General features: G+C 45.5%; 1 protein-coding gene across 1 annotated transcript in view; it reads left to right on the plus strand.

Annotated features, from left to right (window-relative positions):
* LOC128258211 (zinc finger protein 37) overlaps positions 1-14,305 on the plus strand; it is a 28,617-nt gene extending 14,312 nt beyond the window's left edge. The window contains exon 3 of the mRNA XM_052989718.1: positions 10,846-14,305. Within this exon, the coding sequence (XP_052845678.1) occupies positions 11,008-13,524 (2,517 nt within the window). The 5' untranslated portion in view covers positions 10,846-11,007 and the 3' untranslated portion in view covers positions 13,525-14,305. The remainder of the gene's footprint in view (positions 1-10,845) is intronic.

Here is a 14,305-nt window from a genome sequence, read left to right on the forward strand (position 1 = left end):
GAATCGCCGAGTGCCATTGAAAGCGACTGAAGCTGAGCACTCTAGACAGATTGCCAAGTCTCGACTCGTATGCGAGTTCGACTAAAACAAAAAACCTAAAAATTAAATAAAACGATTCGAGCCAGTGCAGCTGGACCTGACCACTTTTGAAGATTAATTGCTCGCGACAGTCGCAAGTCGCAAGTCGAGAGTTTGCGAGGCTGCCCCCTGAAGCTGCTGCTGCTGCTGCCGATTTTGATGCTGCCTCCAAAAAGCTGGCAGCCTGACCATATAAATCGGCATTTGTTGGCAACACACAGAAAAAATTAACATGACGTCAACGACAAGCGCACAACAACAGCAAACAGCAAACAGCTCAATTGGCCGAACGCGACCTTTGCGATTTGGCCTGGCCAGTGGCGATTAAGGCCAGAAAAGCGTGTCACATGTCCGAATGTTCCGATGTGTTCCGTTCTCTCGATGCTGGCTAAGAAATCCACCGTGCAGCAAGAGATTTCTTTCGACACGCCCTGCGTTTTGCTGGATTTTTGGGTGTCATCACATTCGCTTTTCGCTTCTTTTTTGTTTTTTTTTCGTACATGCGTCCGACTTTTTCCACATTTTTTGCTGGCTTTTCACGATTTTTTTGGCGCGTTTTTGGTTTTGATTTTTAAGTCTCGTCGGTGGTGGCGCTTTATTCATAAATCCGTCAGCTGCATGAAATACAGCTTAATTAACAAAAAGTCGAGAGAAAAGCCGCAGCAGCACGCAGCGGAGGCGCAGTTTCATTCATCCAAGCGCCCATTGAACAACGCCGGAGTCTTTGGTTTTTGGTCTTATTTGTGCGCCCGAAATTTGTCACCACAATATCTCCATAATTGAGTTGAGATTTGGATTCGAATTTAGTGCGGTGCGTTCGAGAAAACGGTACGCAAACGGTAAATACGCGGGGCCATAAACAAACGAGTCAAATTACAAGCGAACGAAATCAATTAACACCTGCCGGTGATGAGTTCCACCATCGATCAATCGATATATCTTTCACACGAGCTGCATAAATTAGCTGTCCCCACAGCATAATTGTGTGTTCTTTCAAGCGATCCAGCGAAATTAACATATCAAACACAGCATAATTGCGCTTTAATCGCGCCAGGTTCCCCTCCCCAAAATAATAAAACCAGTAAGGAAATCAAAGCCTGAAACTGTGATCGGACACACAAAATTAATGGCTTCCAAGGGCTCCCCGTGGAGATGGCTGAAAAGAAAAATACTCAAGGAAGCTTAAGGTCATTGCTTGTCGCTGCCCAGAGTTTTCTTCTGTTTGAAATTTTCTGTGACAACAAAGATTATTTTAAATGGTATTCGTAAGCCTGCACTTTGTAAGGGAACTATTTCTTTGGAGTATAGGAAACATTTTACAGGCGTTTTTGTTCGATTTTTAATATGATAATGATATGACAAATCTTTATCAAAACGTAAAAATTATTTATATTACCTCAATGTCAGTGGTGACATTTGTAATCCAATAGATTTCTTCAATTTTGTTCTAAACCATTTGTTTAATTTGCAATATTTAAATGTGTTTCGCAAGGGTCTTGCGCGCAAAAGGCCTTGCAACCCTCAAGACCCCTCAAACCCCCCTTGAGACCCCCGGAAAACCCCCCGAAACCCTCAATTAAAAACCCCCTTTCTGGACTCTTGGACTCGTATAATGCAAAGTGACAGCAACGGCTTGTAGGCAATCAAAATGCGAACCAAAACACGCGCAAGTTTGCAATTGTGGATGGTTGTTTTTGTTGTTGCTGGTTGTTGTTGCTGCTGGCTGTTATTGTTGCCGTTCCTTGTAGTGTTGTTATTATTATTTAAGTTGTTGTTGCCGACTCCACCTGGCAACGCAAATTGAAAGAACTTGTTGCAGTCAACGGGGCAAAAATTGAATGCTTTGCACTTGGCTTTGCGGTCACAAAACAGCACTCAGAAAAGTCAGAAAACTCAGATATTGGTGGTGGTGCTGCTCGTGGCGGTGTTGGTGGTGGTGGTGGTGGTGCACTTTTGGTGGTTACAACTATTGATTACATGCTAAGGAACGGCTCACATTACCAGAGCAGCGGACCCCAGATGCGGGTGTTGCTGGCGTGCCAGCAACATGGCGATATGTTGCTGCCGTACCCGCCGCCACCGACTGCAATGTCCCAGTGTCTCAGTGTCCCAGCAGCAACATCGAACGGAGTCTGTAATTAATGCGGGAGCCTGCGCTGACATTTTGAGAAATTTATTGCTCCAAGTGGATTTATAGTCTGCGACATTTTATAGTTTTGGCCCCAGAGAGCCTGCGGTTAACCTGGCAGGAGAAAAAAACAGAGGAAACTAAGCTAAAATAAAGATCGGAGATCCCTTCGTGGATCGAGGATCGAGGAGATCGTTGTGGGAACTGGAAATTGGTAACCCTTTAATGCGCATCATGTGCGCGCGCGCATATATAATTTGGCTACCCGATAATGATCGGCCTTTGGCATAATAAATTTAACACAAAACGAAAAAGAAACGGGAAAATTTGTGCCGCAAAACGCTAAGAAACTTTCAACTTGTTGCTGTTGCTGTTGCTGTTGCCGTTGCCGTTGCCGCTGCGTATCCCACTTGCAATCTATATTAATTTTTATACGAAACCAAACCGAACTGAACCGAGTCACGCTGCTGCACTTTCATAAATGCCAAAAATTTCACCTGCTTTCACAAAGATGATTAAAAATAAATATGCAGGCGCTGCAGTTCTCGACGGCCGAAGGTTGATATACGATAAATTCGCTCTGATAATGTGACGGACGGAGGATGAGACAGGCTGGGATCTGTGACCCAGTTGAGGGCTCTTTTGGTTTTTGGTCGATGTTCTTGGGGGCTTTCGTGTTGAGCCAAAAAGCGTTTAAGGCTAATTGCAAAGATCACTTTTGACTGATAAACGAACTGGAGAGGGCCGGACGGATATGGAGAAGGTGGAGTGGGCGGACTCGGAGGTTTGCCCTCTTGGCGCTGACCCAAAACCTTTTGCCCGAAAACCCCTACGTTAAAACGTACAAAGAGGAGAAAAAATAAAACAAATACGCGGCATTCGAAGCTCGTGCTTAATGATGATTGCTGGCCCCCAGAGGTTAAAATTAAATAATTTCCGACTCCAAATGAAGTCGAAGCGCGCTTCTCTAGTCTAGGCTAAAATGGCGGGCGTTCCAGCCATTCATTTCAGCCCGGCCACATATATAATTAGCATGAAATGAGCCAGGGATCTTTAGTTTGGTCAAAGAAACCATTTTTCTGAAGACTTTTTGCTTGTGGCGATTTTTCGGTTTTATTTTTTTTAACTTGCGAGTTCCTACGTTTCATTTCGTTTTTAGCTCTTTTCTGCTATTTATGTTAATGCAGCGATTGAGCAGCAAATCGTGTGCCTAATTATGATAAACATTTGCCAAAGCCAAGAATAGAAAACAGAAAGAGGAAGTGTCATATTACAGAGTGTGACCAAGCTGAGGAACTAAATTTATTTTATTTTGAATTTCCAAAGAACGAGTACTCTTTTAATTAGAGTGACCAATCTGCAATATAAAACAATTAGTTGGGGTAACCAGACTGCTTAGTTATTATATCTTGTTTAAACCCTTTTTATAATTTAATGAAATTATATGCCTAATTAGGATTAACGTGAATTTTAAGGCCATAAGTATTAAGCCCAGGGAGTTTCATTTTAAAGAGTGTGACCAACCTGCTGCAATTTCGTGTGAAAACCTGTTTCGTATTTATTTTTATTTCGCCGCAACCCCATCTCAACATTTGTGGCCCTTTTAGGCGCCTCAGTTGGCCGGCAACGATAAGGCGGCAATGGTTTAATTTAGCTGCACCAGCGGCAGCAGCAGATGACGACAGGATCGTTGGGCCGGCCTACGTGCAACAGAAGTTGCTGCGGCAGCAGCACCAGCAGCAGCAGCAGCAGCAACAGCAAAACAAATGTGTCTGTATATCGCAGCTAAATTGACTTTGATCACGCGATCCCCCTCTTGGCCCGAGTTGTATAGCCAAGTTCAGAGACGATTCCAGGTTGCAGGCTCCAGGTTCTCGGGCGCGGCCTTTTGTGGCTCAAACGGAAGTATGCTAAGCAACTTGTTGCTGCCGCAGCAAAGGCAGCAAAAGGCAGCAAGAGCAGCTGAAGGTGTATATTGCAAAAATAATTACATTTGATTGTAAAAGGCCAGCGTCTCTAGGCTGGGGACTCGAGATCGGACCTCGGCCTGCCACAGAAAAATGTGCAACATGATTGCAGTTTACAGCCCCAACAGCAGCAGCAGCAGCAGCAGCAGCGGCAAACTGCAAAACCAACAGATAAAATGCATTTACAATTGAATTTGAATGTAATTTTATTTAAGCTTGTTGCTCGGTTGCTGATGTTGATGTTGCTGTTGCTGTTGCTGTTTCTGTTGGTGTTGCTCCTTGGCACGGCAGCAACAGCAACAATTGGCCTGGTGGCAGGAAATCGCCATTATCTGGCATTATCCACTTGGCCAACGGTAGCGTAGGCTGCAAACTGCAACCTGCAACCTGCAGCCACGTCAATCCCCAGATCAGAGCCCCTCTTAATTAATGATCGCAGTCCATGACTCGGTAGCAGTGGCAACTAATTAGCATATCGTTAGCTCACATATTGACGTCAAATTTGGTCCGGGCCAATTCGCAGTCGTTTTTAAATTACAGTGATCATTTTAATTGCAGTGCGCCAAGCTCGGATTCAGATTCACATTCAAACTCAGACTGAGGCTGAGACTGAGGCTGAGGCTCCGCCAATTGAAAGCAAACGAGCTACAGTAGCGCCAAGCAGCCAAGCTAGTTATAATAAATGAGTTCGCCTCATAGTCAATGATCACGCGGGGGAGCCAGGCGATAATGAAATAGGGAGAAATATATAATGGAAGATATCGGAGATCAGAGTTCGATGGCAGAGTGGATTTACAGAAATACTATGGAAGTGCATATGGCAAAATAGAGATCTAAGATTTGCTGGCGATTAGAGTGGCTATTCAAATAAAAATCAAACCTTTTCATACTAAATTTAATTATTTGCCATTAATTATTGCAATTTACTGCTGTTTGAATGGCTGTAACAAGTAATTTATACTTTGTTTTTCAAAGACTAGTTTGTAATGAAATAAATAGATAAATAGATTTATTTGTTTATACTTGTGGTTCTCAAAAGTAATCAATTGCTAAGAAAATGTATCAAATATTAATTAACTTACATTCTGGATTTAATTACAGCCATTATATACTGCCCCTTTTCGCCACAAACTCCTTGGCTTTCCCAGTGTGTTTTCCCAAACGAAAACGATTTAAACAGAGCTTTTCCAGCCAGTTGCAAGCTCGTGTTGCTGCGGGGGGCGGTCTCAGCAACATGTTGCTGCTGTCATTGGCTACCAGCAACAGCGGCGATTGTTGTAGGCGTACAAAGAGTTTTCCCCACTTTTTTGCTTATGTTTTTTTTTTTATTATTTCTCGTTTGATGAGCAGTTGAGCCCGTTGTTGTTGCCATTTGCTGTTGTCGTTGTGTCGTGGCTAAGCAAATGGCGTTTTATTTTATTAGCCATATTTCTGCCCCGTCATGCTTTGTTTGCCTTCGGGCAGCGAGTTGTTGCTGTGTTGCTGTATTGCTGGTGTTGTCTTTGCACTTGTGATTGAAGTTGAGGCTCCGCACAAACCACCTTCCCCTTGAGTTTTCCCCAACCAACACTCTGTCCATTATCAATGCATATCACGTTGAATGCTGATGTTTATGATGTCGTTTATTACGACCAAAGACAAGTGAAGTAAACTCCAGTGGAGTGCGGCTTAAATGGCGTCAGAGACATTTGCCAGATTAATGGCCACAGTCCACCGAAGTGCGAGGGGCGGGGGAGCCCGACGGGGGCGTGGCAAACAGCAGCAACACCAACCAAATTGTTTACATTTTAATTTCTGCAATTTTATTTGCTTAGCTCTGCGAACTGTCGCCGCTTTGAAAAGGGGTTTTTTAAGTGGAGGGGTAAAAGGGGACTAAAAAGGAGGCACATGGCACGAGGCTTATCGCAGTGGCGTCTGTGGGTCCCATACAAATGTATTTGACGGGTGCTACTGCAAAACTTCATCAAGTTTCGCTGTGTGTAATAAGCGTGACAAATGCCAGGCAAACACAGTGGTCACTCAGCGGGGAATACCTCTGGCAATTGTTGAAAACATAAATTAATCAAAAGGATTGCTCTGACTTAATCAGACAATCAAATTTGTATGAAATATGGAATTAATTGAATTAATTACAAATGTAAAAGAGACATATATTTCATTGATAAGCATAATTTTTAAGATGGCATTCCCATAATTTAAATAATATCATTACCGTGTTTTATATATTCATTCATTTTGGTTTTTTGTTTGCCATAATTTCAATTAACAATTGGTTTATTTTTGACAATTTTAGAGAAAACAAACAACCAATTTATTTATATTATTGTGTTCTGTTTTTCAATAAATGAACCATTAAATTTGCCAACACCATTTCGTTCCCATTTACTTTTTTGGTTTGAAAGTTCACCCCCTTTTCTTTGGCAAAGTGCGTCGCGTAATTATAATAATTTTTAATGGTCACCTCTATGGTTGTTGGACTGCCTCAAAAACTGGCCGTGAATCATATTTCCATGGCATTGCACATTTTCTGTTCGCAGCTTTGCAGAGCGAAATAACAAAGCCGAGTTGGCAAATCTGGGTTCTCGTTTTTGCCATTGTTGACAACAAATGAGCGCCATTTAATGCGCTTCCTAGTTGTTTGCCCCTGTTGTTGCTGTCGTTGTTCGCCGGTTGTTCGTCGTTCATTGTTCGTTGTTTGGCGTAATTAAGCAGCGCTTTTCCGTCTTCTGTCGCACCACCACTTAGCACTTGGCTTGCACTTTTCCAGCTTTCGGTTTTCAGCGTTCAGCGTTCAGTGTTCAGTGTTCAGTATTCAGTTTTCAGATCATTTACGAGCACTTGGCATTCGCCGTTCCACTTTGCCAAACATTTGCTTACAAGCATGTTTAGCTGTCCGCTCTTTTTGGTCTTTGGCTGGCGACTTGTTAGCGCCATGTTTACACTCTAGAAAATGCTTAATTAAATCTGTGATTGCTGCAGGCTTTCCACCATTTTATTTTGGCCACTGGCCGAGTTATTCCACCCGTGGCCAAAAATTAACACTTCATTTAGCATCATTTCACACCATCTCTTTTATCGCCTGACAAGTCCGTTCTGTCTTTTCCATTCTGCCATTAAGTTATCTCTCGCCAAAAAAAAAATCCCATAAACGAAAGGAGAAATTAGGTACATTTTTGGGTTACTTCAAAGCGACGTTTGGGTTACCCTTTTATAAACAATTATAATATATAAAATCACAAAAATTATGTTTCTGTATTAAAAGCACAAAAAAATATATCTTATGACCAAATGAAGCCCTGAGAAACGATTGGAAAGCCGCTTTCGGTCCACAACTTCATCGATTTAAAGTGCCAACTTCTTTTGCGAGTTAATTAACACTTGGCCAGGGTATGAACACTTATGCGAATATATATGTATATTTGTGTTTATCCAAACTCTGCCGGCCATAAATCAAAAATCCCAACACTCTCCCTGCAGCACCTCCTCCACGAATCCGATCCCCGATTTCGCGTGCTAACAAGGCCCCAAAGCGGCGGAACCTTGGAGAACCCAGAAGAGAACTTCCAACGCGCGGCGCTCGACTGGCGTGAAAATTTATGTTTTTTTTTCAGCTTTTTGTTCACTTCATATATGAATATATGTATATTCTGGTATATGGGGGGGGGGGGGGGGGACAGCGAAAGAAGTGGGAAAAAGTTCGGTGGAATGGAAAAGCAGGAAAAGCAAGAGCCAATGCCGTTGGCCACATTTGCTGGTGTAAAGTTTTTCGCATAGTTGTCAGCATTGCGCTGTTTAATTACCCTAATTAAGAATATTAATTGCCCTTCGGGTGGATAATAAAAAAGCGAGAGGGGGAGGGACGTGTATTGTGGTGGTGACCCTATTCCCGGAAATAGAACATGAATTATGATATGCAAAAAGAAAAAACTTTCAGTTCGTTTTCCATTTAAGTTGCGAAATCGAAAAAGTTGAGACAACTTTAAAGGGGGTCAAGCAAGGACAAACGAGGATAGGGGGTCTTTGCCCAGGACAAAGGACACGCACTCCATTAAAACCAAAAGGGGCAGACGTACATATGCGACAACAATAACAACAGCAATAGCAAGCCACTAACTGCCAGGAGGTGAAAGGTGAAAGGGGTCTGGCGGAAGGCCAAAGGATGAGCAGATGGACACAGGTGTCCTGTCGCTGGCCCATCAACACCTCTCCTCGGCTCGCCAAAAAAACAAAGAACACCAACACCACACTCACACTCACACTCGGAAACAGACGGGTTCGGCTCTTTTCATTTTCTCAACACGTAAAGCAAACACGTGACCGTTAAGGACATGGACTCCTGCTGCCCCTTGCTCTTAACCCCTGACCGCCCGATCCCGACCCACTCAGTTGTAGGCGCAAATTGCCAACAGAAGGACAACGACAACGAGTGCACTGAAAAAAACACAGAGGCAGCCAGGGAAAAAAAAGAATATTGTGTTACAATTTCAAAACTGACAAAATATTTAAAGCATTTATAAATATTCTTCTTAAAGTCTCTTTAATTTTAGCGTGAAAAGCCAATTTAGTTCTGAATCCATCTAAAATTTTTTTTTTACTTTGGTCAGCATGCCTTTAGTTTTTGATTTAAAAAAAATACTGAAATAACAATAATAATATGAATAATATTCTGTTTACAAATAACAATTGAATTAAAGAACTTGGAACAATTCTTAATTTTATATCAAAAATGTTAATTTAAAATATGTTAAATCTTATTTTAAAGTTTTTTTTGTATGCAGTATAAATATGAAATGTAATATTTCAGGATTTGGTTAAAATGTTTTCTTTTTTATATTTTAAGCAGTTTTTTTTTGCAATTATTTTATTTTGTAACCCATAAGTACTGCAAACATAATTGTTACTAATTTTAGTTTTGCAAGATTCCTTTTTCTGAATTAAAGGTGTTTTTCTTAGTGCACTACAGGAGAGACCCCCCATAAACTGACGGCTTATGGCAGACACAGCACAAAGCTTCGCTTTGCTCTGCTCCTGCTGCACCACCACCACCACCAGCCCCCCTTTTGGCACCACCCCTGCCTTACACCATTCCATATCGCAGCTACGTGCGTGTGTGCACAATATTCATATATCACAAGGATAAGCGCAATGCAGCAAACGTCCTTCCAGACGTGCCGTTCGTTGTTGTTGTTGTTGTCGTTTGTGGTGCCTTGTCCTTTTCCCGAGCCAACTGCTTTCGTTTTGGTAGGAACAGCAGTAGCAGTAGCACCCCCTTTTCTGCGCCCCTGCTTTTGGTGTCTGTGTGGTAACTTTTAATTATTTGCGAATGTTGGCGCCAGACGGCGAGATGCGATGCGATGCGATGCGATCCTGTCCAGGACTGTCGCCCATTTCATCCTGTCTCCTTTCCTTCATTGATTTCGCTGACCAGAAGCTTAGGTTGAGGGGGCAGGCGGCGGGTGACCAAAAGGGGGGTGGTGCGCCGGTCAAGGCGAAGGCAGCGCCAAAATCCAAAGGCCCCATAAACTTTGAGCGCCATAAAATCTGCTGGCAGCACCATAAAAATTCCCACAGCGGGAGTTTGAGACTGGAGACTGTACCAGGAATCCTTTTCCCAAAAAAAAAAAACCCCTTTTCGCCCCACTGTAGTACGCCCTTCCCATCGCTGCGTCCCTTTCCCACCCGTACAGACAAACGCATAAAACTAACGCAGCGTAAATGCCGCCGTTGTTGTCATCTGTCTTCTCGTTACGTTATTTCTTTTTGGCAGCTTCAGCACAAAATTTATCTTATTTATTTGTTTGACTGAAAGCCAACACACAAACGGATGCCGGGAAAATTGCTGCATTTTGATGCTTGACTGATTGCTACACAAAATATTTGTGTCTTAAATTTTATTCCCCAAATCGCTTGATTTTAACCTAATTCTACATAACCCTAAATTGCACAGACTTCAATTCTCCGTAAGCTAGCGTAGGAGTCGCAGCAGTCTGGCAACGCTCTGAGCGTAAAAGAGATGCCTAGATGGTACATAAATGCATAGGCGGGCGAAAGCGAGATAGCAGGTCTTTCTTTGACCAGAAAGTTTTCAATTTCCTGGCGGAAGCGTGCAAAAATTTAGCCTCCACAAATCTTAAATTTTAACAACCATCTTCAATGCTAAATAACTTTTGTGCTTGTCTATAGTTAACTGAAGTGATCTGTGTCCTTTTAATTACCATCTAGGCTGTGCGAAAGTATTAAAAAGAAATGGTGGTGGGTGTTTTATTTAGAGAAAATTATGACATCGAAAGTTTGGGATATTTGATGATTTTAAGTGATAAAATGTTGATTGATTTTAAGGTTCTATATAAAATATTGGTAAGGTGGTAGATTTGACAAGGTCTCCGTAAACTGCAAGTCATTGATGCAAAAATCTTTTTAGGTTAGGGTCTTGCTGAAAACCAAAATGTTTTTGTGTGAGTTTTTCTGCGATTTAAATTACTCCTCTGAAATTCCAAAACTAATTTGTAATTATTCGAAAACTAATTTGAAACTTATTCATATACATATATGTGTAGTATCTAACAGAATTTATAATAAACATTTATTAATCACTCTATTTAATTTATTAAAAAATGTTTATAAAATTCCTTGTTTCCATAATTAATTATATGTATTTTTCTGTATTTGCAGGCCACTCGGTCTCGTCAGTTAGCCCGCAAGAATCCCCGGCCACGCAGGCTGGAATACTTTGGGCGGAATCTGTCAAGGTCACCGCAAACCGACACCCCATCCCAGCCAGAAGCCTCCCATCCGCAGGAGACGCCGCCGCTGAAGCCGCAAAAAGTTGACCTCATGACGATGGCAGAAGGCACCGACCCCATGGGGCATGGTCACCACACGAATCCGCACAATCCGCCGCCCCAGCCGCCGCAGCACCATCCGCACCACCTGCCCCTGCCCCACCCGCCGCCGGCACCGCCCCCACAGCTCCTCAACTTCAATCACCACCAGCAGCAGTATCTTCCGCACATGTATCCTGCGCCCGCGGCAGCGTCCCAATCTCACTCCCACTACGGCGGCATGCAGTATCCGCATCCACACCCCCTGCAGCAGCATCATCACCAGCAGCAGCAGCAGCAGCAGCATCATCAGCACCACCACCACTCTCATCATCATCCGCAACAGCACCACTTGCCACTGGCCCTGAGCCTCCATCAACAGGCGGCGGCTGCGGCGGCGGTGGCTGCAGCGGTGGCCACCAACAACCACGCCAACAACAACAACAACCAGGCCAGTGTGGCCAACAACAACATAGTGGTTCCATGGAAGCAGCGCAAGCGCAAGAGACTCTCGGCGGTGCTGGACAAGCTGCACCACCATAACAACAACAATAACAACGAAACGCACTCCAATGGTCTGGCCTGCAAGGCGGAGCCCATGGAAATGGAGGAGGACTTGGCCGAAGATGCCGAGCAGGATGAGGAGGAGCATGACGAGTCCATACCCGACGAGGAGGACCTCGAGGATCCAGAGGAGGAGGCCTCTCCTGGCAAGTACATCAAGAGCGAGCAGCCTGTCAGCGAGGACGAGGAGAACGAACCGGAAATGGACAACGAGATGGAGAACGAGAACGAGGACATTTCCGGCGAGGATCTGGAGCTGTCGCACAGCGATGATAACGATCAGGATAGCCCCAGGATCAGCATGAGTCCGCTGCAACTGCAGGCCGCCCAGAGCCATCTGCCCCAGGATCAGAGTCAGCCGCTCAACAAGGAGAATCCGCTGCATGTGGACATCAAGACTGAGATCCCCAACCCCTACGATAGGTACTTCCCGATACCGTCGCCGCTCTTTGGCTACTACCTGCACACCAAGTATCTGAACGAGGTGTTCCGTCGGCGTCACGATCTCTATCCCTCGCCCCTGCAGCACACCCCATCCTCGATAGCCTCCGAGACGGAGACCTCGCCCACATCCCAGGAACGCAAGAGCAACTGCAACCCGAACTCCGTGTCCAATCATATGTTGCCCCATGCCCTGCTGGCCAATAACTCGCCGCCGCCATCGCTGCCCTCGCCGCCGCGCAGCGAATCCTCGGTGACGAACAATGTGGCCACCACCACCAATACCACGAGCACCACCAAGAAGCGCACCAGTCCCAAGCCCAGGGGCAAGAAGGGCGAGAAGAAGCCCATGCCGCCGCCGCAGGAGCGTCCCCTGGATCTGTGCATGCGCAGCGAGCTGGAGCCCAAGAAGTACAAAAGGTCCGGCTCAAAATCCTCGCAAGAATCGCGCTCGACGGCCATGATGCCGCCACCGCCGGCCCTGAGTGCGGCCAGTAGCATGGAGAGCATGAGTGCCCTGTCGCCGGCATCGAGCAGCCACTCGGGCCACATGCCCATCACCACCGCGGCCACGCCCAACCACCAGCCACCGCCCAATTCGCCGTACGCCAATGCCATGAACGCTGCCCATGCAGCGGCTGCGGCGGCGGCGGCAGCGATGATCAAAATGGAGATGCCATTGCATCCGCTGCATCACCAGCAGATGCACCACTCGCAAGTGCCCACCACCACGGTGGGTGTGCCGGTGATCAAGGGCGACGTGGCCTCGCCCACCACCAAGGAGACTGTGGCCTGGCGGTACAACCTGGACGTTTCGCCCGTGGTCGAGGAGATGCCGCCGGGCTCGGATGTGGCCTACGTGTGCCCCACCTGCGGACAGATGTTCTCGCTGCACGATCGCCTGGCCAAGCACATGGCCTCGCGCCACAAGTCGCGCAATCCCGCCAATGACATTGCCAAAGCCTACTCCTGCGACGTCTGCCGGCGATCCTTTGCCCGCTCCGACATGCTCACCCGCCACATGCGTCTGCACACGGGCGTCAAGCCGTACACGTGCAAGGTGTGCGGCCAGGTGTTCTCCCGCTCGGACCACCTGTCCACCCACCAGCGGACCCACACCGGCGAGAAGCCCTACAAGTGTCCGCAGTGTCCGTATGCCGCCTGTCGCCGCGACATGATCACCCGGCACATGCGCACCCACACGCGGTACGACTCCAGGGCCGGATCGCGTGAAGGCAGGGAGGGACGCGAGGGTCGCGAGGGCCGCGAGGGCAGGGACAGCCAGAGCCGCGAGTCCCGCCGCAGTGGCGAGCGAATGGAGGAGCCCAAGTCGCCCGGCTCTGCGCATCCGCTGCTCGACATGAAGATGAACATGAACATGGGCATGGGCATGGGCATGGGTCTCAACATGGGTCTGCCCATGAACCCGATGAGCCTGCTGCAGGAGGAGCTGCTGCAGAAGTCGCAGCCGGGGCTGACCCTTGGAGGACCCATGCCGCTGGTGGTCAAGACGGAGAGTGCCTAACGCTATCGCTATCTATATGCAGCAGCATCCAGGCGATTCATGACCTGTTAGTGGGCATCGTATTTAATAGACGGGCCCAGCTTAGTGCTACAGAAAAATCGAAAAAAAAAAAAAGAATTCTACAACAAACAAATCATATTAACTAGAGCAGTTTGTACTTGTACCGGAAATCTCTGCGAAGACTGAGGAACCTTAATACTACCTACAGTTTAACTAGGCTAAAGAAGCATCAACTAATTTTGTAAAAGCGAGTTAGAGGGCAGCACTCAAGACCACCCAACGTATTAGCACTTAAACTAGTTCTAGTTGCTAGATCCTTTCGCGTTAAATGAACCCCCAGGAGTTTAGATAGCCGGGATCTTCGATACAGCTAGCAATTCCATGTTCCACACTTAGGCTATACTATACACATATTTAGATATAGATAACGACATAGGCATAGGCATAGGCATAGATATAGGCGGTCAGATCCAACCGATGGTCTGATCTCTCAGCATTTTGAGCAACGTTGAAATTATTAAGCTAGACTCGCTACATAGGCTAATAGGCTTGTCACATCGGCAGACGGCATTAGTTTCGTACGCCTACTTTTAATTAACTCTTAATTTATTTGTAACATTACTCAGCAGCATGTAAACTTATACCACAACAATTTGTATTAATTTAATTTTACTCTATTTAATTTAATTTTATTTAATTTAATTGTAGCCTACATAAAGACACAAACAAAAGACAAAGAATTCTCCCTAGGGCTCAAACAAAAAAAAAAAAAAAACAAACA

Source organism: Drosophila gunungcola (genome assembly GCF_025200985.1).
Source record: "Drosophila gunungcola strain Sukarami chromosome 3L unlocalized genomic scaffold, Dgunungcola_SK_2 000003F, whole genome shotgun sequence".
In the NCBI taxonomy this organism is placed as follows: Eukaryota; Metazoa; Arthropoda; class Insecta; order Diptera; family Drosophilidae; genus Drosophila; species Drosophila gunungcola.